Source organism: Muntiacus reevesi, chromosome 19, assembly GCF_963930625.1.
Source record: "Muntiacus reevesi chromosome 19, mMunRee1.1, whole genome shotgun sequence".
NCBI lineage: Eukaryota > Metazoa > Chordata > Mammalia > Artiodactyla > Cervidae > Muntiacus > Muntiacus reevesi.
The window spans coordinates 57,119,592-57,147,196 of NC_089267.1; the positions used below are offsets into that span (position 1 = coordinate 57,119,592).

General features: G+C 41.7%; 1 protein-coding gene across 2 annotated transcripts in view; it reads left to right on the forward strand.

The window, feature by feature from the left end:
- Window positions 1-3,151: 3,151 nt before the first annotated feature.
- The window catches only part of RNGTT (RNA guanylyltransferase and 5'-phosphatase), a 218,822-nt gene continuing 194,368 nt past the window's right edge, over window positions 3,152-27,605 (forward strand). For both annotated transcript variants that reach the window (XM_065911584.1, XM_065911585.1), the window contains exons 1-4: window positions 3,152-3,420; window positions 14,129-14,238; window positions 20,174-20,277; window positions 20,369-20,457. In XM_065911584.1, the coding sequence (XP_065767656.1) occupies window positions 3,357-3,420; window positions 14,129-14,238; window positions 20,174-20,277; window positions 20,369-20,457 (367 nt within the window). In that variant the 5' untranslated portion in view covers window positions 3,152-3,356. The remainder of the gene's footprint in view (window positions 3,421-14,128; window positions 14,239-20,173; window positions 20,278-20,368; window positions 20,458-27,605) is intronic.

Sequence of the window (27,605 nt, forward strand, 5' to 3'; positions counted from 1 at the left end):
TCAGTCCTCAGGCTCCTGTAGGTCTGGGGGGCTACATGCTCTAGTCATAATGTACTGTTACGTTCTATGTTATTATAATAGTTTAGTGGGGTTTTTACTTTTTGGCTACTCTGAGAGGCTTGCAGCATCTTAGCCCCCTGATCAGGGATCAGATCTGTGCACCCGCTGCAGTGGAAGCGAGGAGCCCTAACCACCAGACTGCCAGGTAGTTCCGTTGATGGGGGTTTTAGGATCTGTAGAACAACACAGAAAATGCGCATGAGATGTTCAGAGAGGAGGTTAAGCAGAGGACATGGAGGGAGGGGTCTGTCCCAGGAAGGGTACTGCTGGGTTCCGCTTGCAGTATTCAAAAAAAGGGAGGGACAAGGAAGGTGATTTTTAAGGCCTGTGTCTCAGTCTCTGACTTTTTAGAAAAACGGAATGGTTCTCTTAAAAAGGAAGACACAGAGCAGCCAAATTCCTGGGATTCAGAAGGACTTGTGTTTCTGCAAGTCTGGACGTGCCTCCAGAAGTCACGGTGGGTTTTCTGGATTGAATTGTCCCAAAAGATATGTTTAATTTCTAACCTTGTACTTCTGAGTGTGGCTTTACTTGGAAATAGGTTTTTGCAGATGGAAACTTGATAAGTTTACACAGGATTAGGGTGAGCCAGAATCCAATACATGGACTGGAAATCTGGACATAGAGAGGGCACACATAGAGAGGGCTTCCCGGGTGGTGCTGGTGGTAAAGAACCCGCCTGCCAACGCAGGAGACATGAGAGACGTGGGTTCTGTCTTTGCGACTCACAGCTTGGAACCTGGTGTTGTTGCTCTTCAGTCGCTCAGTCATGGGGTCTTGGTGACCCCATGGACCGCAGCACGCCAGGCCTCCCTGTCTATCACCAACTCCCGGAGCTTGCTCAAACTCATGTCCATTGAGTCGGTGATGCCATCCAAGCATCTCATCCTCTGTTGTCCCCTTCTGCTTTTGCCTTCAATCCTTCTCAGCATCAGGGTCTTTTCCAATGAGTCAGCTCTTACCATCAGGTGGCCAAAGTATTGGAGTTTCAGCTTCAGCATCAGTCCTTCCAATGAATATTCAGGACTGATCTCCTTTAGGATGGACTGGTTGGATCTCCTTGCAGTCCAAGGGACTCTGAAGAGTCTTCTCCAACACCACAGTTCAAAAGCATCAATTATTTGGCATTCAGCTTTCTTTATGGTCCAGCTCTCACATCCATACAGGACTAACTGGAAAAACCATAGCTTTGACTGTAGGGACCTTGGGTGGCAAAGTGATGTCTCTGCTTTCTTTAGGTTAAATTCCCGTGGTGACAAGGAGACAGGGGGCGCTGTCTTCCTTCCTGTTCACAAAGAGGCGGCTCTCCAGACCCTGAGAAAAGCTCTTGGGTTGTAAAGCAGGCAAGAGGCTTACTGAGCTGTTCAAAAGACTTATACATAGGTATCAAAGCGATGGCGCAGGATTTACAAATAAAGGTTTTTGAAAGAAAATGCTCTAGGTAAAGGGCTTGTCTTTTTCCTTTTTGTCAACAGGGAAAATTCAATCTTATTTACCCCTACTCTCACCTCTCTGCCCTCTCCAAGAGGAAAAACAGATGCCCACAGAGCGACCAACGTGAGTCCTCCCTGGCTTTCTGGAACCACAAACACATTCTCATTCACATCTCTTGACTTCCTCTTTGTTTGCTCCCAACTCCACTCTGCCAGCACACACTAGACTTGGCCATCAGCTGGGCAGGTTGCTGGCTTGTAAGGCAACTGAGCCTTATTTTTTCCTGTCAGCAGAGGAGTGTTACTTTCACTAAAAGGTCTCAACAGATATAGCAGCCAGACAGACCAGGAGTGCCAACTAATTCAGGGCCTCTCAAACAGAGAGAGCCGGCTCTATTTCTGGGACAGAAATTCTGGGGAGAATTCTGATCATATTTAGAGGGTCCAGGGACCCTCCCATTTGGGAGATGAGCAGTCCCACAAGTTTCTCACCAGCACTTTAACATCAGATCCCCAGCTTCCAGGATCTAATGCCTGATGATCTAAGGTGGAGGTGGTGTCATAATAATCGAAATAAAAGTGCACAATGAATGAAATGCACTTCAATCATCCTGAAACCACTCCCCTCTCCCCAGCCTGGTTCGTGGAAAAACTGTCTCCCATGAAATTGGCCAAAAAGGTTGGGGACCACTGCTTTAACACGCATTCCGTGACCTGCCCCAAACCGCATTCTCTTGCAGTTCAAATACAGCACTGATATTTAAAACCAACCTGTGAACACTATAACTTGCCAGCATCCAGCTTTATATTCAGTACTTTAAATTAGTCTGGTAGCTATAGAAAGTCTTATTACGGACACAGTTTATAAAATGAGCTTCCAATCGCCTGGAATTGGAAGATGCTTCCAATCGCACCTGCTTAACTGGAAGGAAAGATCATTTGGTAAGCCAAATTGAGAACAGTGCCACTTAGCGGTACTCCACTGAGCAATTCCTGCCTTTGCCAATTACACACATTGGTTGGTAACTTTGAGACTCCCCAAAACACTATAAAAATGCTCCAGAAACGTAGAAACCACACTCATAACACGGTTTGGGGTTATTCAGAGGCTTCATGGATCCCTAGAAGCACACCCCCAAAGAGAAATCCCTCATTTCTGGTGCTCCAGTCTCTCGCCCTTACAGTTTCTCTAAAGCTTGTTCCGCTAATCCAAGTCAGGAAGAACTTTCCAAATTCCCAATCAAACCCAGATCTTGCCGGGACGCCAAAGTTGGCCGAAAAAAGGGCGATCAGGCTCTTGGGGTCTGGCGGCGGCGGGAAAACCCCATTCGCCAGGAAAGCAGAGGCCTTAACGAAATCTGCGGACCACTCTGCGCTTGGAAAGAGGCTTGGCTTCCTTTCATCCTCCAGGGTTTCCATCGGCTGTCTAGACAGAAATGTGAAGAACGGCAGCCCTGCGGTACCCCGTACTGCGGGAGCTGAGCGTGTGCAAAGCCGCGCGCCGAGCGCTCCGAGATCGGGGCGGGGCGGGGCGGGGCGGGGCGGGGCAGACCCGCCCCTTCCACTCGCCTTGGCCTTAACTCCTTCCTCCCTCCCCGGCGTCTCCTTTTCACCTCTGACCTCGGAAAGAAGTGGGTGGGGCCTTTGGGGGCGGAAGTGGCGATGCATTGTGGGTTCGCCTAGAGTTGAGCCTGAATGGAAGTGGCGCGCCGCCGCTGACATTACCCGCGTCCGAGCGGCTGGGGTTCGGACGCCGCCGGGGATTCGGGTACCTCAGACCTCCGGCTCAGAGCGGCCCGCGAGGAGGCGGCGGCGAGGCGCGGCGAGCGTTGGTGGCGGGGCGGCTGTGCGCGGCCCCAAGACATGGCTCACAACAAGATCCCGCCGCGGTGGCTGAACTGTCCGCGGCGCGGCCAGCCGGTGGCAGGTGACCGGGACCCGGGCGTTCGGGTCCGCGCGCACGGGCGGGCCCGGGGGTGGGCTGAGGGGGCGCAGCTTTCGGTCGCGGTGTTTCGGGACCGAGCTGTGCTCGATCCGATGCAGCTTCGTGGATGAGTGTTTGGGAGCCCGGACTGGGGGGAATAGGGGCACTTGTCACTCCTCAGTGAGGCTAAACGTTGCGAACAGGAAGGTGGATGGGAGGTTTCTGTGTGGCAGGGACTGAGGGCACCAGAACTCAAGGGGCAGGACTTTGAAGCTCAGTCAAGAGTTTTGTAAACCTTTCAGGGTTCTCGGAAGGGTGTCCGTCTTGAGATGAAGGAAGGCTTAGGAGGAGGAAGGGCAGTTCCCAGCGGTGAAATTGGTTCACACCGAGACTGGAGGTTTTTGTTTTCCTTAGTTTTTTTAAAATCTTTTTTTTTTCTTTTTAAAGAATGACTTTTGAGGACTTTTTCATCTCTGAGTTTGACCCAACAGACTTTAAAGTGTACAGTTGGATACGTTTTGACCAGATGTGCCCCCGCACACCCCCTGTGAAACGAAACACAGGATAGCAAACGTAGTCAGTCATCACCTCTTCAGGTTTCCTCCGGCCCTTGATAATCCCTCCCTGTGCAGGCAACTGGTAATCTGCTTTCTGTCACTTTAGATTTAGTTTGCATTTTGTATAATTTTTAAAAATAAATGGAAACCTACTCTCTTTTGGTAATGATCTCTGGCATCTTTCATTCAGCATTATTATTTTGAGATTTACACGTGTGCTTGTGTGTATCATTAACTCATCCCTTATTATTGCCAAGTAGTAGTCCATTGTTATAGCTACACCAGTTTAAATTAGATTTGTTTATTCATTCATTCTTTCATGGTCCTTTGGGTTTTCAGTTTTTGGCTGTTGCATACTAACTTACCATGAACGCTCATGTGCAGTTCTTTGTATGGCATATATTTTCTTTTCCCTGTGTGTAAATCTTTAGGAGAGGGGTGGATCATACAGTAGGTGTACATTTAACCTTTCAAAAAACTGCCAAACTCTTTTCAGAGTCATAACAGTTTGCATTCCTGCCCATCAGTATGAGGACTCTTCTTTGCTCCATATCCTAACACTTGATTTGATCAGTCTTTTTAGTATTACCCGTTCTTTACCAACTGAGCTCTCAGGGAAGCCCCAATAGGGGCTTAGTACTGTCTTATTGTGGTATGATGTTGAGCATTGTTTCACATGCTTCTTGGCAGTTCACATATCTTCTTTTGCAAAATGTCAAAATCTTTTGCTGATTTTAAAAGTATTTATTTTTTTTCGTTTGACTGTGCAGGGTCTTAGTTGCAGCACTTGGGATCTACGATCTTTGTGTGGCACTGGAGATCATAAGATGGGGCATGTGGAATCTTTAGCTGTGGTATGCAAACTCTTAGTTGCAGAATGTAGAATCTAGTTCCCTGGCCAGGGATCCAGCCTAGGACCCCTGCGTTGGGCACTCAGAGTCTTAGCCACTGGGTCACCAGGGAAGTTCCTTTGCTGTTTTTTAAAATTGGGTTGTTTTATTTTTGAGTTTTTATGTTCTTTATATGTTGTAAATACAAGTCCTTTTTTGTTGTTCAGTTGCTAAGTCATGTCCATCTCTTAGCAGCCCCTTGAACTGCAACATGCCAGGCTTCCCTGTCCTTCACTGTCTCCCGGAGTTTGCTCAAACTCATGTCCATTGAGTCGGTGATGCCATCCAACCATCTCATCCTCTGTCATCCCCTTCTCCTCTTGCCCGCAGTCTTTCCCAGCCTCAGGGTCTTTTCCAGTGAGTCGGCTCTTTGCATCAGATGGCTTAGGTATTGGAGCTTCATGTGCTTTTTCAGAGTCTTCTCTCAGTTTGTGGCTTGCCTTTTCATTCTCTTAACAGTTTCTTTTGAAGAATTAAAGTTTTAAATTTTAACTAACTTCAACCTTATGTTTTTTCTAGAAGATGTTTTGAAACAAAATTAAAGGATTTTTTAGTGAACTATGCATGCTTACTAATTATATACACATCTTTAGTATGTCTGCCTAGTTATTTTAAATTGTTGGAAGAGAAGATTCTGTAGTCATTTTTTAATTCATGTTTTCTGATTCTTCTGGTTTGTTAGCTTTTCTTCACATTTTATATTAAATCTTCAGTCAGTAAAACCATATAAATGATGGATAAAAGTCTTATTGAAAGATAATCTAAATAAGTCTTAGGGTGAGGAAATGTTTTTCCTTAACACAAATGAAATAATTTTCTTTATGTTCTAACCATTTTTATAGGCATTTTCATTTGTACTTGATAGTCTTTGTACTTTCTTTTGATGAATTGATTACAGTTCTTTACACTTTTATTTATAGGTCTTTCTCTTCAGACATTTTAACTTTTCCCCCCTTGTTATTGCTAATTTAGTATTGAATCTTTTTTTTTTTGTTGTTTTACATTTTTTTCCCCCTATACAGTTATGAAGAAACCTCTGCACTTAGATGTCTGACTTCTTTTTTAACTTGGCGCATGTTTCCTGGATGCTTTATTATCAGGGTTACCTGCTACACTTATTTGTGAGAAAAACAAAATCATAAAGATCTTGTCAAAAGAGAATTATTTTTTATTTGGAATTAGAAAAACAGCTTAAAAGTCAGAATTTTAATGTAGTCTGCTCATAGCAATGACAAATATCAGGATTCTGACTTCTTGGTAGATAAAGGGACACGTATGTCCTGACTGGGGTGGACAGCAGCCGGTGAAGTGCTAAGCCCCAGACAGCTTTATACCACTCTAAGAAATAGAGTTGTGTGCTTCGCTTTTTTTTTTTTTTTTTTCCTTCTCTTGGAGATGAAGGGTCAGGAATAAAAAAATTTTCCTTTTTATTGTATTGGAGTATTTTGACCCCCGAAAGCTAAACTTTTCATTGTTGTGCTCACTGAGTCACTACACTCACCCCATCTGAGCAGTTGTGGGCCCTAGACAGAAGCCCAGGCCTCCTGACAACCAACTGGATCTTTACTGGTAATTAGGTCTGCTTTGACTTGTGACCCTTGTTAAAAAGTAAAGGGAATACAGCATAAAATTCTTGATAAATCTTTCTGAATTTACCTTAAAATTCTGTGTCCTAGAAGCGTTCATGACACATTGTGTATTTTAGATAGTGCAGGGTTGGCAGTGTTTTATACTACTAGAACAAGAAATGCTAACTATATTATTGCAAGCTTTAGAGAAAAATAAGGAATCATTCATATTCCCAATTTCTACCTCCTGTTTTCTTCCTCTTATTTTTTTCTCATTAGAAAAGGAATTCATGCTTATTGTATAATTTCTTTGATATTTTACACATTTAGGGAAATATATTATGACTGCTAAATTTTCTCATTGTAAGCATTAGGATGACTTGTTCAGTTCAGTTGCTCAGTCGTGTCTGACTCTTTGTGACCTCATGGACTGTAACACACCAGGCTTCCCTGTCCATCACCAACTCTTATTAGTACTACACAAGTTCATAATTTTTCTGAATCAGGAAGAAGATGGTACTAATTATAAAAGTAATTTGTTCCCCACTGAAGTCCCTTTTTCTACTTAAACCAGACTTCCAGTGAGAGAGTTCCTGGAGATAGGACCTTTCTCCTTCTGAGGCTTTATTTCTGAAGAATTCTTTTTTTTTCTCCTTCTGAGTGATGGATTTTAGGTGAACACTTTGAAGAAAAGTAGCTTCTCATTTGGAGAAGGCAATGGCACCCCACTCCAGTCCTCTTGCCTGGAAAATCCCATGGACGGAGGAGCCTGGTGGGCTGCAGTCCATGGGGTCGCTAAGAGTCGGACTTGACTGAGCGACTTCCCTTTAACTTTTCACTTTCCTGCATTGGAGAAGGAGATGGCAACCCACTCCAGTGTCCTTGCCTGGAGAATCCCAGGGACGGGGGAGCCTGGTGGGCTGCCGTCTGTGGGGTCGCACAGAGTCGGACACGACTGAAGTGACTTGGCAGCAGCAGCAGCAGCAGCTTCTCATTTCTTAAAGGCAGGTTATTCAGCATAACAGTTTATATATACTATGTGTAAAGAACTTCCTGGGAACTAACTGTGGGACTATAAATATGATACTCTTATGAGAATAATGGTGACTTTGACCATTTTGCTTAGCAAATATTTGTGTATACTTTGTGCTGGTTTTTGGGACTTAGGAGATGATTAAGATATAATCCCTCAGCTTAAAGAGCATATAGTTTCTTGGAAATAGTAAACCACCATTTTTAAACAAACTTTTGTTGTAACAAGTGCAGTAATGACTCTATTATAGAATATTATGGGATACTAGAGATGATAAACCCAATTCTTAGTTTGAGGTTAGGGAAGAAGAAAGGGTTCAGGGAAGACTCCCCAGAGGAAGTGTATGTAAATTATCTTGAATAAATAGAAGTTTGCTAGATAGAGGGAATTCTCTGGCAGTCCTCCTCTGACTGGCGAGGACTTGGTTTTGGTCTCTAGTCAGGGAACTAAGGTTCCACAACTTGCACAGGCAGATCCCCAAAAAAGTATGCTAGATATATTGTTGGTTTTTTGTTTGTTGTTGTTGTTTTTGTTGTTGTTTTGTTTTTGTTTTAAAGGTTTCTGTTAGGATAGGATGATGGTGGTGAGATCTCAGCCTTAAAGTGAGGATATGGATATGAGGATGGAGTGTTTGAGCCAGGTCCTAAAGGCTTTAAGATATGATAAGGGATTTTAATATTTATATACTTTCAAAGCGCACTGGCAAACCGTTACCATTTCTTTAGCATTGGGGTGAGATGATTTGACTTCAGTTTAAAGACGCTCACTTTGATTGCTCTGTGTGTGATGAAAGAGACAAGGATGAGAGTGGGGAGACTGTTCGGGAACTTTCGAGGTTTCCAGGTGAAAGAATGGCGATAGTTTAGAAGTAGAGCTGAAGAGTCGTGGGCGTCCCTGGGGCTCAGCAGCAAAGACTGCCTGCAGTGCGGGAGATGTGGGTTCAGCCCCTGCTTGGGAGGATCCCCTGGAGGAGGCATGCCCACCCCCTCTCCTTGCTTGGAGGATCCCATGGACACAGGAGCCTGGTGGGCCACGGTCCATGGGGTTGCAGAGAGTTGGACACGGCTGAAGCAACGAAGTGTGCACAGGCTGATCTGAGAGCATTAAGGGGAAAATGAACTCCCCTGGTTGCTCAGCAGTAGAGGGCGGCACCTGCAATGTAGGAGACGAGGCTTTGACCCCTGGGTTGGGAAGGTCCCCTGGAGAAGGAAATGGGGGCCCACCCCAGTCTTCTTGCCTGGAAGGTCCCAACCCCTGGGATCACAGAAGAGTAGGACACGGTGTGCCACTTAACAACAGCAACAAAGAGGGAAAGTAGACGGGACGTGGATTGTTGGATTTAGAATGAGAGAAAGAGAGTCAAAACTTAGTCCTAGGTTTCTGCCTATGCAGTGGGATGATTGGTACCATAAGGGCTTATGGGGGGAGGGAGTGGCTGGTAGGTTGGAAGAGGTATTAAGATCCTGATTGCACAGGTAGAGATGTTGAGTACACAGCTGGATACATCGTTTGGAATTCAAACAAGTTCAAGTTGTAGATGTACATTTAAGGATCACTAGTGTAAAGACAGTATTTAAAAGCATGGTATTTGATTAGTCAGGATAAATAATGCTAGTTTCTGTGACAAACAACTCATCAAACTAAACGAGTCTAGTGTTATGGAAGCCAAGAGAATTTTTCAAGGAGGAAGGAAGGGTCAGATGTATGAGATACTGCTAAGACGTAAGATATTAGAGAAGTTGGTAACCGCATGGAAGGGAGGAAAGGTTGATGTTCTTGTGAAGGCAAAATGGAAAGGAATCCAGAGCTGTAGGGACAGGGTTTGCCTTTGAAGTGAGGAAAGACAGAGGATGAAAGAGAAAATGGCCGGAAAGTTTTATAACTATAAAGGTGAGGCAAGTTTCCCGCCCAGTGGTGAAGAGGTTCTGTTGAATAGCAGTTATATTTGTGGACCCCATGTCCAGATCACCTAGGTTTGAATCACTGTTCTCTCATTTACTAGAAGTGTGACAGTTTTCAATTTATTTAATCTCTCTTGCCTCTCTTGCCTTGATTTGCTCATCTGTAAAATGGGGACAATAACATTACGTATATTTATGTTCAGCTCAGTTGTGTCCGACTCTTTGCGACCCCATGGACTGCAGTACGCCAGGCCTCCCTGTCCATCAGGTGTTAGGAGTAAATTAGTAAATCTATGTCAAGTGTTTTAAACAGCGTCTGGTATGTGTTAAACATAAGTTTCTTTTTGCTTTTTCTTTTCAGTAATGTATAACATGAAGCCATTAGTTGAAAAGGGTAGAGGAGCTTAGTATATTTTAAAAATGAGAAAAAGATGTGAAACAGACGATTGCCTTTGAAATTGGTGATTGTAATTTATACTGTCACTCATCTGAGATTTTCTCTAGAAGTTGAGCTGCATAGGGGTAGGCCCAAAGAAATCAGGTGGTTGGGTTGCTCTAGGTCTGGGTTTTTCTCCAGAGAGTGTGACTGAGCAGCAGGGGAGGGGATTAAGGGTTTGTAGAGGGAATAGGATGAGATCTCAGACGACAATGAGAAGAGAGGTTTAGTGGGGGGAAACTTCTTGTTTGTGGTTTACGCAGTAGAAATTAGGCTTCATGAGGGCAGGGATTTTTTATCTCTTTTTTTTAGTTCTTTTCACTAGTATGGTCCATGCATCTAGAATAATGCCTGTTACATCAGTTCTGTTCAGTCGCTCAGTCGTGTCCGACTCTTTGCGACCCCATGAATCGCAGCACGCCAGGCCTCCCTGTCCATCACCAACTCCTGGAGTCCACTCAAACCCATGTCCATCGAGTCAGTGATGCCATCCAACCATCTTATCCTCTGTCGTCCCCTTCTCCTCCTGCCCCCAATCCCTCCGAGCATCAGGGTCTTTTCCAATGAGTCAGCTCTTCGCATGAGGTGGCCAAAGTATTGGAGTTTCAGCTTCAGCATCAGTCCTTCCAATGAACACCCAGGACTGATTTCCTTTAGGATGGACTGGTTGGATCTCCTTGCAGTCCAAGGGACTCTCAAGAGTCTTCTCCAACACCACAGTTCAAAAGCATCAATTCTTCAGCGCTCAGCTTTTTTTATAGTCCAACTCTCACATCCATACATGACCACTGGAAAAGCCATAGCCTTGACTAGATGGACCTTTCTTGGCAAAGTAATGTCTCTGCTTTTTAATATGCTGTCTGGGTTGGTCATAACTTTCCTTCCAAGGAGTAAGCGTCTTTTAATTTCATGGCTACAATCACCATCTGCAGTGATTTAGGAGCCCCCAAAAAATAAAGTCTGACCCTGTTTCCACTGTCTTCCCATCTATTTCCCATGAAGTGATGGGACCAGATGCCATGATCTTAGTTTTCTGAATGTTGAGCTTTAAGTCAACTTTTTCACTCTCCTCTTTCACTTTCATCAAGAGGCTTTTTAGTTCCTCTTCACTCTCTGCCATAAGGGTGGTGTCATCTGCATATCTGAGGTTATTGATATTTCTCCCAGCAATCTTGATTCCAGCTTGTGCTTCCTCTAGCCCAGCATTTCTCATGATGTACTCTGCATATAAGTTAAATAACCAGGGTGGCAATATACAGGCTTGACGTACTTCTTTTCCTATTTGGAACCAGTCTGTTGTTCCAGGTCCAGTTCTAACTGTTGCTTCCTGACCTGCATACAGGTTTCTCAAGAGGCAGGTCAAGAGGTCTGGTATTCCCATCTCTTGCAGAATTTTCCAGAGTTTATTGTGATCCACACAGTCAAAGGCTTTGGCATAGTCAACAAAACAGAAATTGATGTTTTTCTGGAACTTTCTTGCTTTTTTGATGATCCAATGACTGTTGGCAATTTGACTTCTGGTTCCTCTGCCTTTTCTAAAACCAGCTTGAAGTTGGTTTTCTAACTTTAGATGGTTTTCTAAAACCATCTGGAAGTTCATGGTTCACGTATTGCTGAAGCCTATCTTGGAGAATTTTGAGCATTAGTTTACTAGGGTGTGAGATGAGTGCAATTGTGTGGTATTTTGAGCATTCTTTGGCATTGCCTTTCTTTGGGATTGGAATGAAAACTGACCTTTTCCAGTCCTATGGCCACTGCTGAGTTTTCCAAATTTGCTGGCATATTGAGTGTAGCACTTTCACAGCATCATCTTTCAGGATTTGAAATAGCTCAACTGGAATTCCATCACCTCCACTAGCTTTTTTCGTAATAGGCACTTAATAAATATCTAGTAAATAAACTAAATGAAGTATAATAATCTGGGTGAGATGGTAGAAGTGGTCAGAATCTGGAGGTATTTTGAAGACAGATCCGATAGGATTTGCTGATGGATTGGATGTGGGATGTGTAAGAAAGAGATGGATCAAGGATAACACCACAGCTTTTGGCCTAAACTGTTAAAAAAAAGGATGTTACATTTGCTGAGATGGGGAGGACCTTAAGAGGAGTTTGAAAATTGAGAACTCAGATTTGGATCCCAAGTCTGAGACATCTGTTGGACCTCAAGCAGAGACTAGTAAGTCAGGACTTGGTACTTGACTCTGGAGTTAAGGGAGGTGTTTGGCACAGTTGCACATCTGTGGGTCATTGGTGCGTTGGTGGCTTTTAAACCTGTGAGACCACGTGAGGCACCAGGCCAGTGAGTGCAGAAAGAAAGGAGGCACAGAGACAGAGCCCTGGGGCAAACATGGAGGAGCCGGGAGATGGGGAGCTGGTACCGGAGACTGAGGAGGAGAGGCCAGGGAGAGCGGAGAGCAGTGGGGGGATGCAGTGTCCTGGAGGCCGCGTGAAGAAGGGGGTTCAGGAGCTTCCTCTGAGTTAGAAAATGGTCGGTGTTTGAGAGTTGACCATTGGACTTAGCAACACAGAGGTTACTGGTGATCTTGAGTGGTTTTGTAGAAAATGTTCAGTTGCTAAGTCGTATCCTACTCTTTGTGGAAAATAAAAATAGAAAAAAATCTTTTTATATGTTTTGGTTGAAGTCTCTGGACACATGTTAAGACTTCACTTAGATATGATTTTAGGTAGATATTTATACTTAGTGATTTCATAATATAAATCAGCTAAAATAGATGATTTTGAAATTGATTTTATAAGATTACTTCCTCTATTATTACACGGTGATTCAGAAAAAAAAAAGGCCAAAAGTTAGTTTTGCTGAAATTAGAATCGGTGGCAGTTGTTTGGTGGGTGATTTTGGTTAGTATGCTTCTCACCCTGATTCTTTTGGGCTGTAGGATAAGGTCTGTAAAATGGAGAAAGTGTTCGTGGAATATTGCTCAGCCGTTAAAAGGAATTCATTTGAATCAGTTCTAATGAGATGGATGAAACTGGAGCCCATTATACAGAGTGAAGTAAGCGAGAAAGATAAAGAACATTACAGCATACTAACACATATATATGGAATTTAGAAAGATGGTAATGATAACCCTATATGCAAAACAGAAAAAGAGACACAGAAGTACAGAACAGACTTTTGGACTCTGTGGGAGAAGGTGAGGGTGGGATGTTTCGAAAGAACAGCATGTATATTATCTGTGGTGAAACAGATCACCAGCCCAGGTTGGATGCATGAGACGAGTGCTCGGGCCTGGTGCACTGGGAGGACCCAGAGGAGTCGGGTGGAGAGGGAGGTGGGAGGGGGGATCGGGATGGGGAATACGTGTAACTCTATGGCTGATTCATATCAATGTATGACAAAACCCACTAAATGTTGTGAAGTAATTAGCCTCCAACTAATAAAAAAAATAAAATAAAATAAAATAAAGAAAAAAAGAAAAAAAAAGAAAATGGAGAAAGTGTTGCCGAAATCTTGGCTGTCTGTGCCCCACTGCCAAACAGACACTACTGAGACAGAGTTATGGAGAAGGAAAGAGTGGCTTTATTACTTTGCCAGGCAAAACACAGGAGGCTAGTGCCTCAAAAACTGAGTCCCCCTTCCCTGAATAGGGAGAGGTTAGATAGTCAAACTGGGGTATGTGGTAATTATCAAGGCAGTAACAGTCTTCATTCCTTCAGGTTTCAGAAGGGTGGGGGTGCTGACAGGATTAGGGTGTGTGCAGTGGGCTGCTGATCTTGGTGAGCCTTTCTGCTTCCCTTCATCCTGCCTCAGGTGGTTTCCTTGCTGCTCCTCCTCTGATCCCCATCTTGATCACAGAGGCATGAGTCTTGCCTTTAAGGAATGGGGACAAAAAGGCCTCCATGCCCAGGAGGCCGACAGGGCCCTGCTCGGCATCAGAAGTTCCAGTTTCATTTTAAAAAAGCGTAATAGGAATTTCAAAGAATTGATTTAATTTATTTCATTATCAGTTTTCTAGTACTATATCTTTAAAGGTTTTAAGGCAGTAACTTTGTAATATAGTGGTTTATTTTTTTAAATTAAATTTTATTTTTTTAATATAGCGGTGTAGAACTTAAATGTGTTTCAGGACATTCCGTTCACTGGTAATTTCTTTTGCTGTTGTATTTGATTGTTGATTTCTAGAATATATGTTGTCCTTAAAAGTTCCAATGTGGTGCCCTTTGAAAGTATAGTATAGGTTGAGAGTATTTTATGAACAGTTCCATTAAAAATATTGTAAGAAGGTGATTTTGAGAATTGTTAATTATAGAGTTTTAACCCAGAACATTTTCATTAATGAAAATTATTACCTTCATGTTATTTAGGAAGATTCTTACCTCTGAAAACAATGTTAGGACCAAGATATGACAGTCAAGTTGCTGAAGAAAATCGATTTCATCCTAGTATGCTTTCAAATTATCTGAAGAGTCTGAAGGTAAGAAGCAAAACATTTTTGATATTGATTCAACATACTTTATCCCTTTCTTGTTTTTCAGGTGGCTTTCTAAAATAAAACTTTTTAGTTTGAATTAATTAACTCGGAGCAAGTTGCAAAAATTGTACATAGAGTCTGTGAACCCTTCTCTCAGTTTTTCCCAATGGTGACATCTTACGTGATTATAGTATAATATGAAAAGCAGGAAACTGACATTGGCACAGCAATGCTGGCTGGATTGTAGACCTGCACGTTAGCTTTTCCCCGTGTTTGTGAGCATTCATTTGTGTTTCTGTGTGTAAAGTTCTGTGCAGTTCCACCTGCTAACTCGTCCTCTGTCTCTGTAGTTTTGTCATTTTGTGAAAGTTACATAAATGGAATGAAACAGTTTGTGACCTTTCAGGATACACTTTAAAAAAAAGTTTTAAATTTGTTTTTGGCTGTGCTGGGTCTTCCTTGCTGCTCTCAAGCCTTCTCTAGTTGCAGGGAGTGGAGGCTACTCTTTGTGGCGGTCTGTAGGCCTCTCACTGCGGCGGCTTCTCTTGTTGCGGCGCTAGGCACGTGGGCTTCAGTAGTCGGTTGCTGGGTTCCGAGCACAGGCTCAGTTGTTGTTGCTCACGGGCTTAGTTGCTTGCAGCATGTGGGATCGAACCCCCGTCTCCTGCATTGGCAGGTGGATGCTTTACCACTGAGCCACCAGGGAAGCCCCCTGGGATACACTTTTTTCACTAAGCATAATGCTGCTGGGGTCCTCCAGGTTTTTGCATGAATCGATGAGAATTGTGCTCATATTTATTGCTGAATAGTATTCACTTCTGTAGATGTGCCAGAGTTTAACCATTCTCTTCCCACTGAATGGTTAAGTAACCATTTAGCCACTCTGAGTTGTTTCCAGTTGTGGGGAGTTGTGAGTCAAGTTGCTGTGAGGGTTTATGTACAGGTATTTATGTGAATGTTAAGTTTTCATTTTTCTGGAACAAATACCCAAGACTAAGATTGTTGAACACGAGGTTAGTTTTAAAGAAAAGTGCCAAACTATTTTTCTGAATGAAACATTGCAATTTTTTATGTTATTCTGACATCACACTGATTATATTAGTTTCTGGGCTTCCCTGGTGGCTCAGATGGTAAAGAATCTGCCTGTAGTTCAGGAGACCTGGGTTCGATCACTGGGTCAGGAAGATCCCCTGGAGAAGGAAATGACAAGCAACACTAGTATTCTTGCCTGGAAAATTTCATGGACAGAGGAACCTGGTGGGCTGCAGTACATGGGACTGCAGAGAGTCAGACAGGACTGAGCGGCTCACACCCCAGCAGTAGGGCTACTTTGACAAATTACCAGAAACTGGTGGCTTAAAACAGCAGACACTTATCCTCCAACAGTTCTGGAGGCTAGAAATTCCCCAGCAAGGTGTTGGAGAGGTTGGCTCTTCCTGGAGTGTTGGAGGAGAATCTCTTCCATTCTTTTCTCCTAGCTGCCAGTGATGGCCAGCAGGCCTCAGTATTCCTAGGCTTACGGCTCCTCTAGCTGTCTCTGCCTCCTTGACACTCTCCTTGTGTGTGTCAGCGTCCAAATTTCCCACTAATAAGGACACCCTAATCCAGTATGACCTCATTTAATTAATTTTTTTTGGCCACACCATGTGACTTGCAGGATCTTAGTTTCATGACCAGGGATTGAACCTGTAGTGGAAGCTTGGAGTCCTAACCACTGAATTGCCAGGGAATTCCCCTGTGTGCCCTCGTCTTGACTATATTTGCAAAGACCCTATAACCTTCGTTCAAATAAGGTTATATTCATAGGTACTGGGAGTTAGGACTTGAATATGTTTTTAGGGTGCATAATGCAACCCATAACACGTACCATTGTTACTCTTTTAAGTGGTGGTCTGTTATTGAATGCTCCTTGGAAGAATAGTTAGGACCAACCTAGACAGTGTACTAAAAAGCAGAGACATCAGTTTGCCACCAAAGGTTCATGTAGGAAAAGCCATTAGTCTTGTGTGGATGTGAGAGTTGGACCATAAAGAAGCTGAGTGCTGAAGAATTGATGCTCTTGACCTGTGGTGTGGAGAAGACTCTTGAGAGTCCCTTGGTCTGCTTTGAGATCAAACCAGTCCATCCTAAAGAAAATCAATCCTGAATATTCATTGGAAGGACTGATGCTGAAGCTGAAACTCCAATACTTTGGCCACCTGATGGTAAGAGCTGACTCATTGGAAAAGACCCTGATGCTGGGAAAGATTGAGGGCAGGAGTAGAAGGGGACGACAGAGGATGAGATGGCTGGATGGCATCATGGACTCAATGGACATGAGTTTGAGCAAGCTCTGAGGATGGTGAAGGACAGGAAGGACAGGCGTGCTGCAGTCCATGGGGTTGCAAAGAGTTGGACATGACATAGTGACTGAGCAGCAGGTAGTACATTCAGCAAATGCTGGTGCCCATTACGTGCGAGCTTCCTGTTACAGGACAGTAAACATGCCACGTAGTTTTTGATAACCTGTTACTTATTCCTGTCGGTGTAGTTTGGGTCTTCATTTTGTATCTTTTATTTTAGCTTCCTTATAAACTTTTAGTTTTTATCTTCATTATTAATATACATTTTTGAAAGTCATAGTTAACATTTGTAGAGCATTAAAAATTCCTAGGCAGAGTGTTTAAAGAGCTTGGGCTTAGAAGCCAGTTCGCCTGGGTTTGAATTCTAGTTTGCCACTTACAGCTTTGTGGTCAAGTTACATAATCTGTTTGTGTTTCAGTTTCCTCATTTGCAGATAAAATTTGTGCATGTAAAGCATAGAATAGTGCTTGGCACAGAGTAAGGACTTCATTTAAATCTCACAACAACTGTATGAGGTGGATACTGTTATTATCCTTATTTCATGGATTGGGAATCTACAAGGAAAAATGATTGTGTATATATATTATGAGTATATGTGTATATAGATTAAAAAACACAAACACATTATTCACACAGACATATCACACACACAGACACACATTACACATGTACATATTTATGGACTCAGTGCACTAAGTCACATAATGCAGTTTCTTGGTTTTCTTAGCTAAAGCATTCATATATGTTTAGGGAATTCATATTGTCTTGCTCATCCCCACTTTTCCTTCCCTTCTTACTTTGGACCTAGAGGCAGATGGTAAGGGTTCTAGCTCTAACTTGTGAGAAGCGGTATTGCGGCATTCACATCTCTGTGTTTGGCAGGCTCCCACCTAGAAGCAGTGCTTCCGCCTTTTCCCTTTCTGTTTGCCATGAAGTGATGGGGCCAGATGCCATGAGCTTAGTTTTTTAATATTTAGTTTTCAGCCGGCTTTTTCCATCTCCTTCATCCTCATCAAGAGGGTCTTTAGCATATGCATTAGCAGACACTAAAATTCCTTGGACCTTATCCTTCTGAGCCAGGTAATATAACATCTGTATAGAGCAAACAGTCCAGTCACACATGTCGGTTTAGGGTTTAGTTCGGTGTAGCTGAAATGTTGACATTCCCTGGTGGCTTAGTGGTAAAGAATCCGCCTGCCAATGCAGGTAATCCCTGGGTGGGGAAGATTGCTGGGTCAGAAAAATCCCCTGGGGAAGGAAATGGCAACCCACTTCAATATTCTTGCCTGGGAAATCCCATGGACAGAAGAACCGGGCAGCTGCAGTCCATGGGGTCAGACATGACTTAGTGACCAAACAACAGCAGCTGAAATATTACTGAGTCATTAAACTATTAAAAGTCTTTGTCATACATTAAGTTCATGTGGCTATAGTGTTGCAAGCATCCATTTAGCGTTAATGGTTAAGACTTGAGTTATATCCTTACCAGTGCTGTGTATAATCTTCTTTTTTTTTCACTTATTTTTATTAGTTGGAGGCTAACTACTTCACAATATTGTAGTGGTTTTTGTCATACATTGACATGAATGTGTATAATCTTTTGTACATAGAAAGTCAAAGTTAAGAAAGAAAGGCCTTGTCTGCTGGGCACATGAGGTTATCCTGAGTTCAGGTCTGACTTATGTTTCTCTAGCTGAAGATTCCCCAGTAGTTTTCTTCATATTTTTCTTTTAACTGTAGCATATCCTTGAAGGTGGAGGTGTGGATGACAATCCCCATTACAGTCAGGCTTCCAAGAATAGTCTGTCCATGAGCATAGCAGTGGTTAGCAGCACGTGCTGCCACTCTTCTTGTCCGGGGACCATCAGTTAGTGTGGTGTGCTCCTTCTCTGTGCAACCACCTCAGCAAATATGGGAGGACCGTTAGGTTGCTTCACCCAGTCTTTAGCTCTGGTTGCATGTATTTCATTTGTGTACCCAAACCCTCCATCATCTCTAACTGTTAGTAAGGTGGGAGGTTATCCTCATTTTGTACTTAACACTTAACATGTGGGAAAATCAGGAGTCGGGCAGTTCTATCATGTTTATTAATAAATAGATCATCCTTTCATCCTTTCCTTCACTTTGTAAAGTTATTTGGATTTCTCTTTGGTAGTCTGGGTCTGTAACTCCTGCATGGACACAGATTCCTTTTAACGCTTAATTGGAGCATTCCTTAATTAACCCAAAGTGCCTGGGAAGCATTTCGATTCCAATACCAGTTGAAATAGCACATATCGATATTTTTGTAAGTCTCTGTTCAGGTAAAGAGTACAAATCCACTCCGGCAGTCTCAGGAGTAGCTTGGAAAAGAGCTAGTGCTCCTGGGCTAATTTCCCAATACTCAGTTGTTTCAGTATAAAAGTGTATTTTATGAATCTGTAAATTTGGAATAGTTTTTCTCATCAAAGGAGTTTCTGATTTTATAATAGGTGTATTATTTAAAATATTGAGAGGAGTATTTAAAGTTAGTTCTCCAGTTTTTATAAGAGCCCTCTCCAAGTTTAATTAACTGCTGTTTAGGCAAACTATTCATTCTTTCAATCCAACCAGCAGCTTGAGGATAATAAGGAATATGAAAGATCCATTGTATATTATATTCCTGGGCAAACTCTTGTATTAATTTACCTTTAAAACGTGATCCATTGTCCCTCTGAATTTGAAGTGGAACACCATCGTATAAATTAATTATCGCCTCTGTTTTAATAGTATTGGTCTGATTGGCTTTCCTGAAGGGAGTGGCCACTAAACATCCAGAATGGGTGTCCATAGCAGCAACCAGTTCAGTTCAGATCAGTCGCTTAGTCATGTCCAACTCTTTGTGACCTCATGAACCTCAGCACACCAGGCCTCCCTGTCCATCACCAACTCCTGGAGTTTACTCAAATTCATGTCTATTGAGTTGGTGATGCCATCCAACCGTCTCATCCTCTGTTGTCCTCTTCTCCTCCTGCCTTCAATCTTTCCCAGCATCAGGGTCTTTTCAAATGAGTCAGCTCTTTGCATCAGGTGGCCAAAGTATTGGAGTTTCAGCTTCAGCATCAGTCCTTCCAATGAACACCCAGGACTGATTTCCTTTAGGATGGACTGGTTGGATCTCCTTGCAGTCCAAGGGGCTCTCAGGAGTCTTCTCCAACACCACAGTTCAAAAGCATCAATTCTTGGGTGCTTCTGGAGCTTGAGTTCGGGTGTATTTCAGATAAATGCTGTCCCTGTTCTAGCTACTTCTAATAAATCATAGGTGGAGTGACAGATGTAGGAAACTACATCAGTATTTGCTTTTTAGGTAGGCTTTTTAATGTTGAAGTGGAATCTGTTTTGCTTATATTCTTGTTTCATCGTTTGTTTGGGGTTAATTTATTTCATTCAGTGCCTAAGTTCTCTGTCTCAAATAAGACTTGGAAAGTGATACACTCATTGTTACTATGTTGACAGAGTGAACATAAAATCTCCTTCAGTGTAGATGAATGAACTGGCCCAGAATATTGCATTCAGTCAACTTATTTTGGAACAGATTCAGTAACTAGGAAATCTTCTTTCTTTCCTTTTGCCTAAGGTTAAAATGGGCTTGTTGGTAGACCTGACAAATACTTCAAGATTCTATGACAGAAATGACATAGAAAAAGAAGGAATCAAATATATAAAACTTCAGTGTAAAGGGTAAGTCATGTATTAAGAGTCTTTAATATTGAAACCTTTTGCTTAAATTTGTCATCTCTTCTTAAAAAACAAAATGTTTCTGTATTACTAGACATGGTGAGTGCCCTACAACGGAGAATACTGAGACATTTATTCGTCTGTGTGAGCGGTTTAATGAAAGAAACCCACCTGAACTTATTGGTATGTTTAGCTTTACTTTAGCCACTGTTAAATATCTTATTTTGTGATTGGGTTTCTATGCTCTTTTTCCAAAAGGGTTGATATGGAAAATTTTTTTTCTTTTTAAAGTAATTGCCAAGAAGTGTTTATTAAAGTAATAGTCTATTGAGAACTGGTATTAAAAATTAAAATGTTGTCTGTTCATGATAGTATTGTGGTAGTGACTGGGATTAATGAATGCTTGTTATTTGCCTGGCAGACTTGCTGGGAAACTATAAATGAATGAGTGAAGGAGTGAATGATTGTAATCCTCATAACAACTCCCTGTGGTAGGTGGCTGTATCCCTATTTTACAAATAGGAAAACTGAGTCTCCGAGAAATTAAGTAGTTTTTCCTTGTTCATGTGTCTAATAAACTGTTTAAGCCAAGTTTGTAATCAGTTTCTGAACCAAGGTCCAAATCTCTAATTATGTGTAACACTGATGTCTAGATTGACCACGTAAAAGTGAAAAAAATTCCTGTGTTATAAAATAACCAAAACAAAGCAACATGCCATTTGACAAATTGAGAGCAATATTTGAGGCATATATGATAAGATAAAAAAATGAATATTCTTATGAAAAGGTTCTATAATTCTTCAGGCCAAAGAGGCCTTCATCCATAGAAGAATATGGAAAACAATGAAAATGCAGTACAGATAGCCAAGAAACATGAAAAAAGTGTCACTCTCCCTTGTTAACAAGACACACAAATTAAAATATATGTTGTTACCTTCCGTCATCAAGTTCACAAAGGTTTAAAAAATCATAGTGTCAAGGATTGGATAAGATGGATGTACTCATACATTGTTAATTAAGGTATTAAGTGATATAACCTCTCTGGAGGGCCATTTTGGTGATTTCTAAAGACCCTTAAAAGTGTTCATATACTTTGACTCATCAGGGGCACATCTAAGGGTTTATTTAAAGGAAGTAGTCATAGATGCACATAAAGATTTATGTGAAAGAAATTTTATCACATCTTCCTTTGTAATAAAACCCTGGAAACAGCTTACATGTCTGATGGAAGCAGATCATTTATATGATACAGTATGTGGCTTATCTAATAGAAGAACAATAGTATGGGCCTACATGACATAGTATTACAGTGTGTATGTGTGTTTATATTTACACATTCACATGAATATATGTAACAGGTATACATATATTTAGGATACAGCTAGAAGATACACAGCCTAAAGTAGCATTGAACAATATATTGAACATTTATTGGAACAATTAAGAACTTTTTTCATTTGCGATAAACCATTGTAGGGGTAAATGCTAAATGTACTTGAAGAATTCAGGAAGACTTAATGTCTGGCATCAGGTGTCATGATTTCAGAAACATTAATACTCTCAAGTTGATAAATTGACCAATTGTATTGTCGGAGGGGCCTTAGGAAGCATTACTGTGAACTAGCTAATGGAGGTGATGGAATTCCAGCTGAACCATTTAAAATCCTAAAAGATGATGCTGTTAAAGTGCTGCGCTCAGTATGCCAGCAAATTTGGAAAATTTGGCAATGGCCACAGGATTGGAAAGGTCAGTTTTCATTCCAATCCCAAAGAAAGGCAGTGCCAAAGAATGCTCAAACTACTGTACAGTTGCAGTACTTTTACATGCTCACAAGGTAAAACTGCTCAAAATCTTTCATCCTAGATGTTCAAGCTGTATTTAGAAAAGGCAGAGGAACCAAAGATCAAATTATAACATCCTTTGGATCATAGGAAAAGCAAGGGAATTCCAGAAAAACATCTATTTCTGCTTCATTGACTATATTAAAGCCTTTGACTGTGTGAATCACAACAAACTGTGGAAAATTCTTAAAGAGATAGGAACACCAGACTACCTTACCTGCCTGCTGAGAAACCTGTGTGCAGGTCAAGAAGCAACAGTTAGAACCAGACATGGAACAATGGGCTGGTTCAAAATTGGGAAAGGAGTACGTCAGGGCTGTGTATTGTCACCCTGCTTATTTAACTTATATGCAGAGTACATCATTCAAAATGCTGGGCTGAGTGAATCACAAGCTGGAATCAAGATTGCTGGGAGAAATATCAACAACCTTAGATATGCAGATGATACTACTCTAATGGCAGAAAATGAAGAGGAACTAAAGAGCCTCTTGATGAAAGTGAAAGAGGAGAGTGAAAAAGCTGTCTGATTTTTAAAAAAATATCTTTAAATTAACTGATGTGACTGTCAGCACATGCAGGTAGCCTAGTTGTGGGATGATCCTGTAGACTTAGTGGAGACATAGAGTTCTTGAAACACACAGAAGCTTCAGACGTTTTCTAATCGCTGAGCCTTGTCTAACTCTTCTGTGCCCCCAGAGGCCTGTGTCCTGCCAGGCTCCTTTTCTCCATGGAATCTCCCAGGCAAGAATACTGGAGTGGGTTGCCATGTTCTTCTCCAGGGGATCTTCCTGACCCAGGGATCAAACTTGTGTCTCCTGCCTTGGCAGGCGGAGATTTTACCACTGACCTGCCCAAGAACTACAGCTTCATAATCCAATAATCCATAGGGGAAGTACCCCTTAATTTTTCTTCATAGTGGAAATTTTCAACCATACCAAAAGTAGGGAGAATAGTAAAATGACATCTTATGTATCCATCATTCAGCTTCAGTAATGATCATCTTACTGATTTTTTTTTTTCTCATTTTTTTCTCTCCTCCTCCTAACAAATTTTTTTCTGAGTTTTAAAGCAAACCACAGATATCATGTCATTTCCCTAAAAGTGTTTCACTGTGCATCTCTAACTGAGAAGAATTTTGTTTTTTTTATAACCACCATGCAATTATACCAAACAGAATAATGTGAAATTCCTTAATGTTATCTGATGCTTAGTCCACTTTTAGATTTCCTCAATAATCTAAAAAATCCCCCTTTAAAGTTAGATTTTTCAAACCAGGATCCAACAGTATCTAAATGACTCTCTCTTTTTTAAATGGTATCAGTTTATTGGAGAAACCAGGTCTCTGTCCTATAAAATGTTCCATTATCTGGATTTACCCGAGTGCCTACTCATGGTATTTTACTTTATCCTTTGTCCCCTGTTTGTCTTGTAAGTTCAGTTCAGTTCAGCTGCTTAGTCGTGTCCAACTCTTTGCGACCTCATGAACCGCAGCACGCCAGACCTCCCTGTCCATCACCAACTTCCGGAGTCCACCCAAACCCATGTGCATAGAGTCGATGATGCCATACAGCCATCTCATCCTCTGTCAGCCCCTTCTCCTCCTGCCCTCAATCCCTCCCAGCATCAGGGTCTTTTCAAATGAGTCAACTCTTCACATCAGGTGGTCAAAGTATTGGAATTTCAGCTTCAGCATCAGTCCTTCCAATGAACACCCAGGACTGACTTCCTTCGGGATGGACTGGTTGGATATCCTTGCAGTCCAAGGGACTCTCAAGAGTCTTCTCCAACCCACAGTTCAAAAACATCAAATCTTCAGTGTTCAGCTTTCTTTATAGTCCAACTCTCACATCCATACATGACCACTGGAAAAACCATAGCCTTGACTAGACGGACCTTTGTTGGCAAAGTAATGTCTCTGCTTTTTAATATGCTGTCTAGGTTGGTCATAACTTTCTTTCCAAGGAGTAAGCGTCTTTTAATTCATGGCTGCAGTCACCATCTGCAGTGATTTTGGAGCCCGCCCAAAAAAATAAAGTCTGACACTGTTTCCACTGTTTCCCCATCTATTTGCCATGAAGTGACGGGACCGGATGCCATGATCTTAGCTTTCTGAATGTTGAGCTTTAAGCCAACTTTTTCACTCTCCTCTTTCACTTTCAAGAGGTTCTTTAGTTCCTCTTCACTCTCTGCCGTAAGGGTGGTGTCATCTGCATATCTGAGGTTATTGATATTTCTCCCAGCAATTTTGATTCCAGCTTGTGCTTCTTCCAGCCCAGCATTTCTCATGATGTACTCTGCATATAAGTTAAATAAGCAGGGTGACAGTATACAACCTTGACGTACTTCTTTTCCTATTTGGAACCAGTCTGTTGTTCCATGTCCAGTTCTAACTGTTGCTTCTTGACCTACATACAGGTTTCTGAAGAGGCAGGTCAGGAGGTCTCGTATTCCCTTCTCTTTCAGAATTTTCCACAGTTTATTGTGATCCACACAGTCAAAGGCTTTTGTCTCGTAAACTGGTAGTTAAAATGAGAGGCATAATTGCATGTTTTAAGCAAGAATACGTCATAGTTGGTGTTGTATGTTCCCTGTTACACTACATCAGTTAGCACATAGTATCTGGTGAACCCATTTTTAGGGGTACAGAGATGAGTAAGTAGGTATGGGTGGTGGCATGTTGTTTCCTCTGTTACAGACTTTTTCATCTGCCTTTTACCTAATTTTTTTTTAATCTATTGATGACTGTTAGCCTCTTCCAATATTTCATTAGGAGTTGCAAAACAATGATTTTTCTGTTTGGCTAATTTCTTCATGGATTAGCTAGAATTCCTCTTTAGCAAAGAACTAATACTTCTCAACAATTTGATTATCCTGAAATGCAGTTTGTACTGGAAAGGCAAGTTAAATTTCTGATTGTTTTATTTCTCAATTTCCTGAATAATGTATTGGTATCTTACCAATATCCAGTGGTGACTGATTAATCTTATTATTTTTTTTTTGGAGTATCTGTTTGAACTCATTAATTTTTGTGTAGTTGGTATATTTAAATAATTTATAGTCAATATTTATTCTTATGCCCAAATTGCTTTATCCTAGGCCAGTGGGCACTCCTTCAGGTTGATTTCTGTATCTTTATGATAGCACCCCATCAGTCTTTGATAGTTTTATTGTTTTCTGGTATAACATGTTTTCCAGACATGGGATCAGTTATTCCTCTAAGGAACTTGGTTCCTTTAAGTGGAAAATAGTATTTAGAAATAATCTAGGTACAGAGAGCATTCTATAATTAAGCACATGAACATTTCTGCAGTTAAATAAATGAATATTCATTCACACTAAGTGAGAAAAATAGACTATAAATAACATCACATCAGTTCAGGTCAGGTTTTGTCCCGAAATGATCTACCCCAAATCTTAATTTTTAAGATTTTTTTTAAATTGTAATTACAAATAAGAGATTGTGTATGGAGCTGTAGTGCATTCGTTTGCATGTGCTGAAAGTTGAGGATAAGAATTTTGTGGGCTGGAGAAATAAAGAAGTCTGTTTTTTGGTAAAAGAAATGACTCATTTCTTGGTAAATGGTAGACTAATGGATATATAACTTAACTAATGCCTCTAATTATTTTAGGTCAGATTTTCGAATATATATTTTTATGAACAGCACATGTGAATTTTGGTAAAAAAAATTCCTTTTGATTAAATAAAAATATTTTAAGATGACTTGGCATGTAATAAGTTCTTAATAATTCATAGTTTCCTCTTGCTGTTCTTATTTTTCTTTTTTTGCTCCTTTAGACCAGAGGTGTGTCAGCCTGAACGCTATTGACACGTTGAGTAGGGTCATTCTTTGTTCTGGGGGACTCTTCTGTGCACTGTGGGATGTTTAGCAGCATTTCTGGCCTCTGCCCGCGAGGTGTCAGTGTCACCCCACCAGTTGTGCAGTTATGAAATGTCTCCTGGGACTTTCCCGGTGACGCAGTGGTGAAGAATCTGCCTGGCATGCAGGAGAGACAGATGTGATCCTTGTTCCGGAAAGATCCCGCATCCCACCTAGCAGCTAAGCTCGTGTGCCGCAGCTGCTGAGCCTGTGCTCTAAAGCCGGGGCTGCAAGCGCTGAGCCCGCACGCCGCTGCTGAAGCTGTGTGCCCACTCTCCCCAGCCAGAGTAGCCTGCTCTAAAGCCGGGGCTGCAAGCGCTGAGCCCGCACGCCGCTGCTGAAGCTGTGTGCCCACGCTCCCCAGGCAGGGCAGCCTGCTCTAAAGCCAGGGGCTGCAAGCGCTGAGCCCGCACGCCGCAGCCGCTGAAGCTGTGTGCCCACGCTCCCCAGGCAGGGCAGCCTGCTCTAAAGCCAGGGGCTGCAAGCGCTGAGCCCGCACGCCGCAGCCGCTGAAGCTGTGCACGCTCCCCCGCCGGAGCAGCCGCTGCGTGAGGAGCTTGAGCACTGCCATAGAGACAGCCCCTGCCGCAGCTGGAGAAAAGCTGGCATAGCATCGAAGACCCAGCATAGCCAAAACACAACAGAAAGTCTCCTGACGTTGCCAGATGTCCTTTGGGAAGGGGGGTGGGTAAAATCACCCCCAGTCAGGAATCACTTATTTAGACTCATCAGGTGACGATTTTGATACTAAAAATTCATTTATCTAGCTAGTGAGACAGAAAGGAAGTTGTGTATCTTGAGATCAGGCAGTATTTAGAAAGCCATGTTGCCACCAGCTCTGTGGTGTCACCTCTTCCTAATTTACACTTAGAGTGATTTCAGTATGTTTATTTCTATAGTTAGAGCTCAATTTTCTTTTTTTTCCTTGGGGAGATTGTTTTCCTTTCTTGATTTGAGATTTTAAAAGACTTATCATTTTTCCTTAATATATATTATGTTAGTATTTTTTGAGATTCTGTATAAATTTATTTCCTTATATTAGCTTAGAATAAAAATGACAAATTTGAATAAGAAGTGACTTGAAATAGTTAATCAAGAGCTAATCTTTACTAATAAACTGTGCTTTCCTTGCCACTAGATGGACCCATTCTCATAATGAACAGAGGAAAACTGAAAAAAAAAACAAAAAAAAAAAACAAATGCTTCCCCTCCCCACCCCCCAAACATTGAAAACAAAGGAGGTTAGGCTTGTAGTATACCTGTTTAATGAAATTTAAAAAAAAATCAGATACATAATCTTCCGTATTTTTCTATAGAGATTTGTTTTGTTGAAGGTTTTTATAATGTTTCTTACTTTAACAATCTAGTCATTTATTAATGTTTTGAAGTATAACAATAAAGTAAAACATTATGCACTTATTTAACAAATAATATTAAAAGAGCACTGGTACTTAAATTGTGTTTCATCACATGACTTAATCACTTAATTGTAATTATTCTTACATATGTTATTCGTAAAAGTATTTGCTCTTTAGATGCAAAAACAGCAGTCGTGTAGATGAGAAACGTATCTAAAGTTAGAGTGTTGTTGTTTAGTCTCTAAGTCACGTC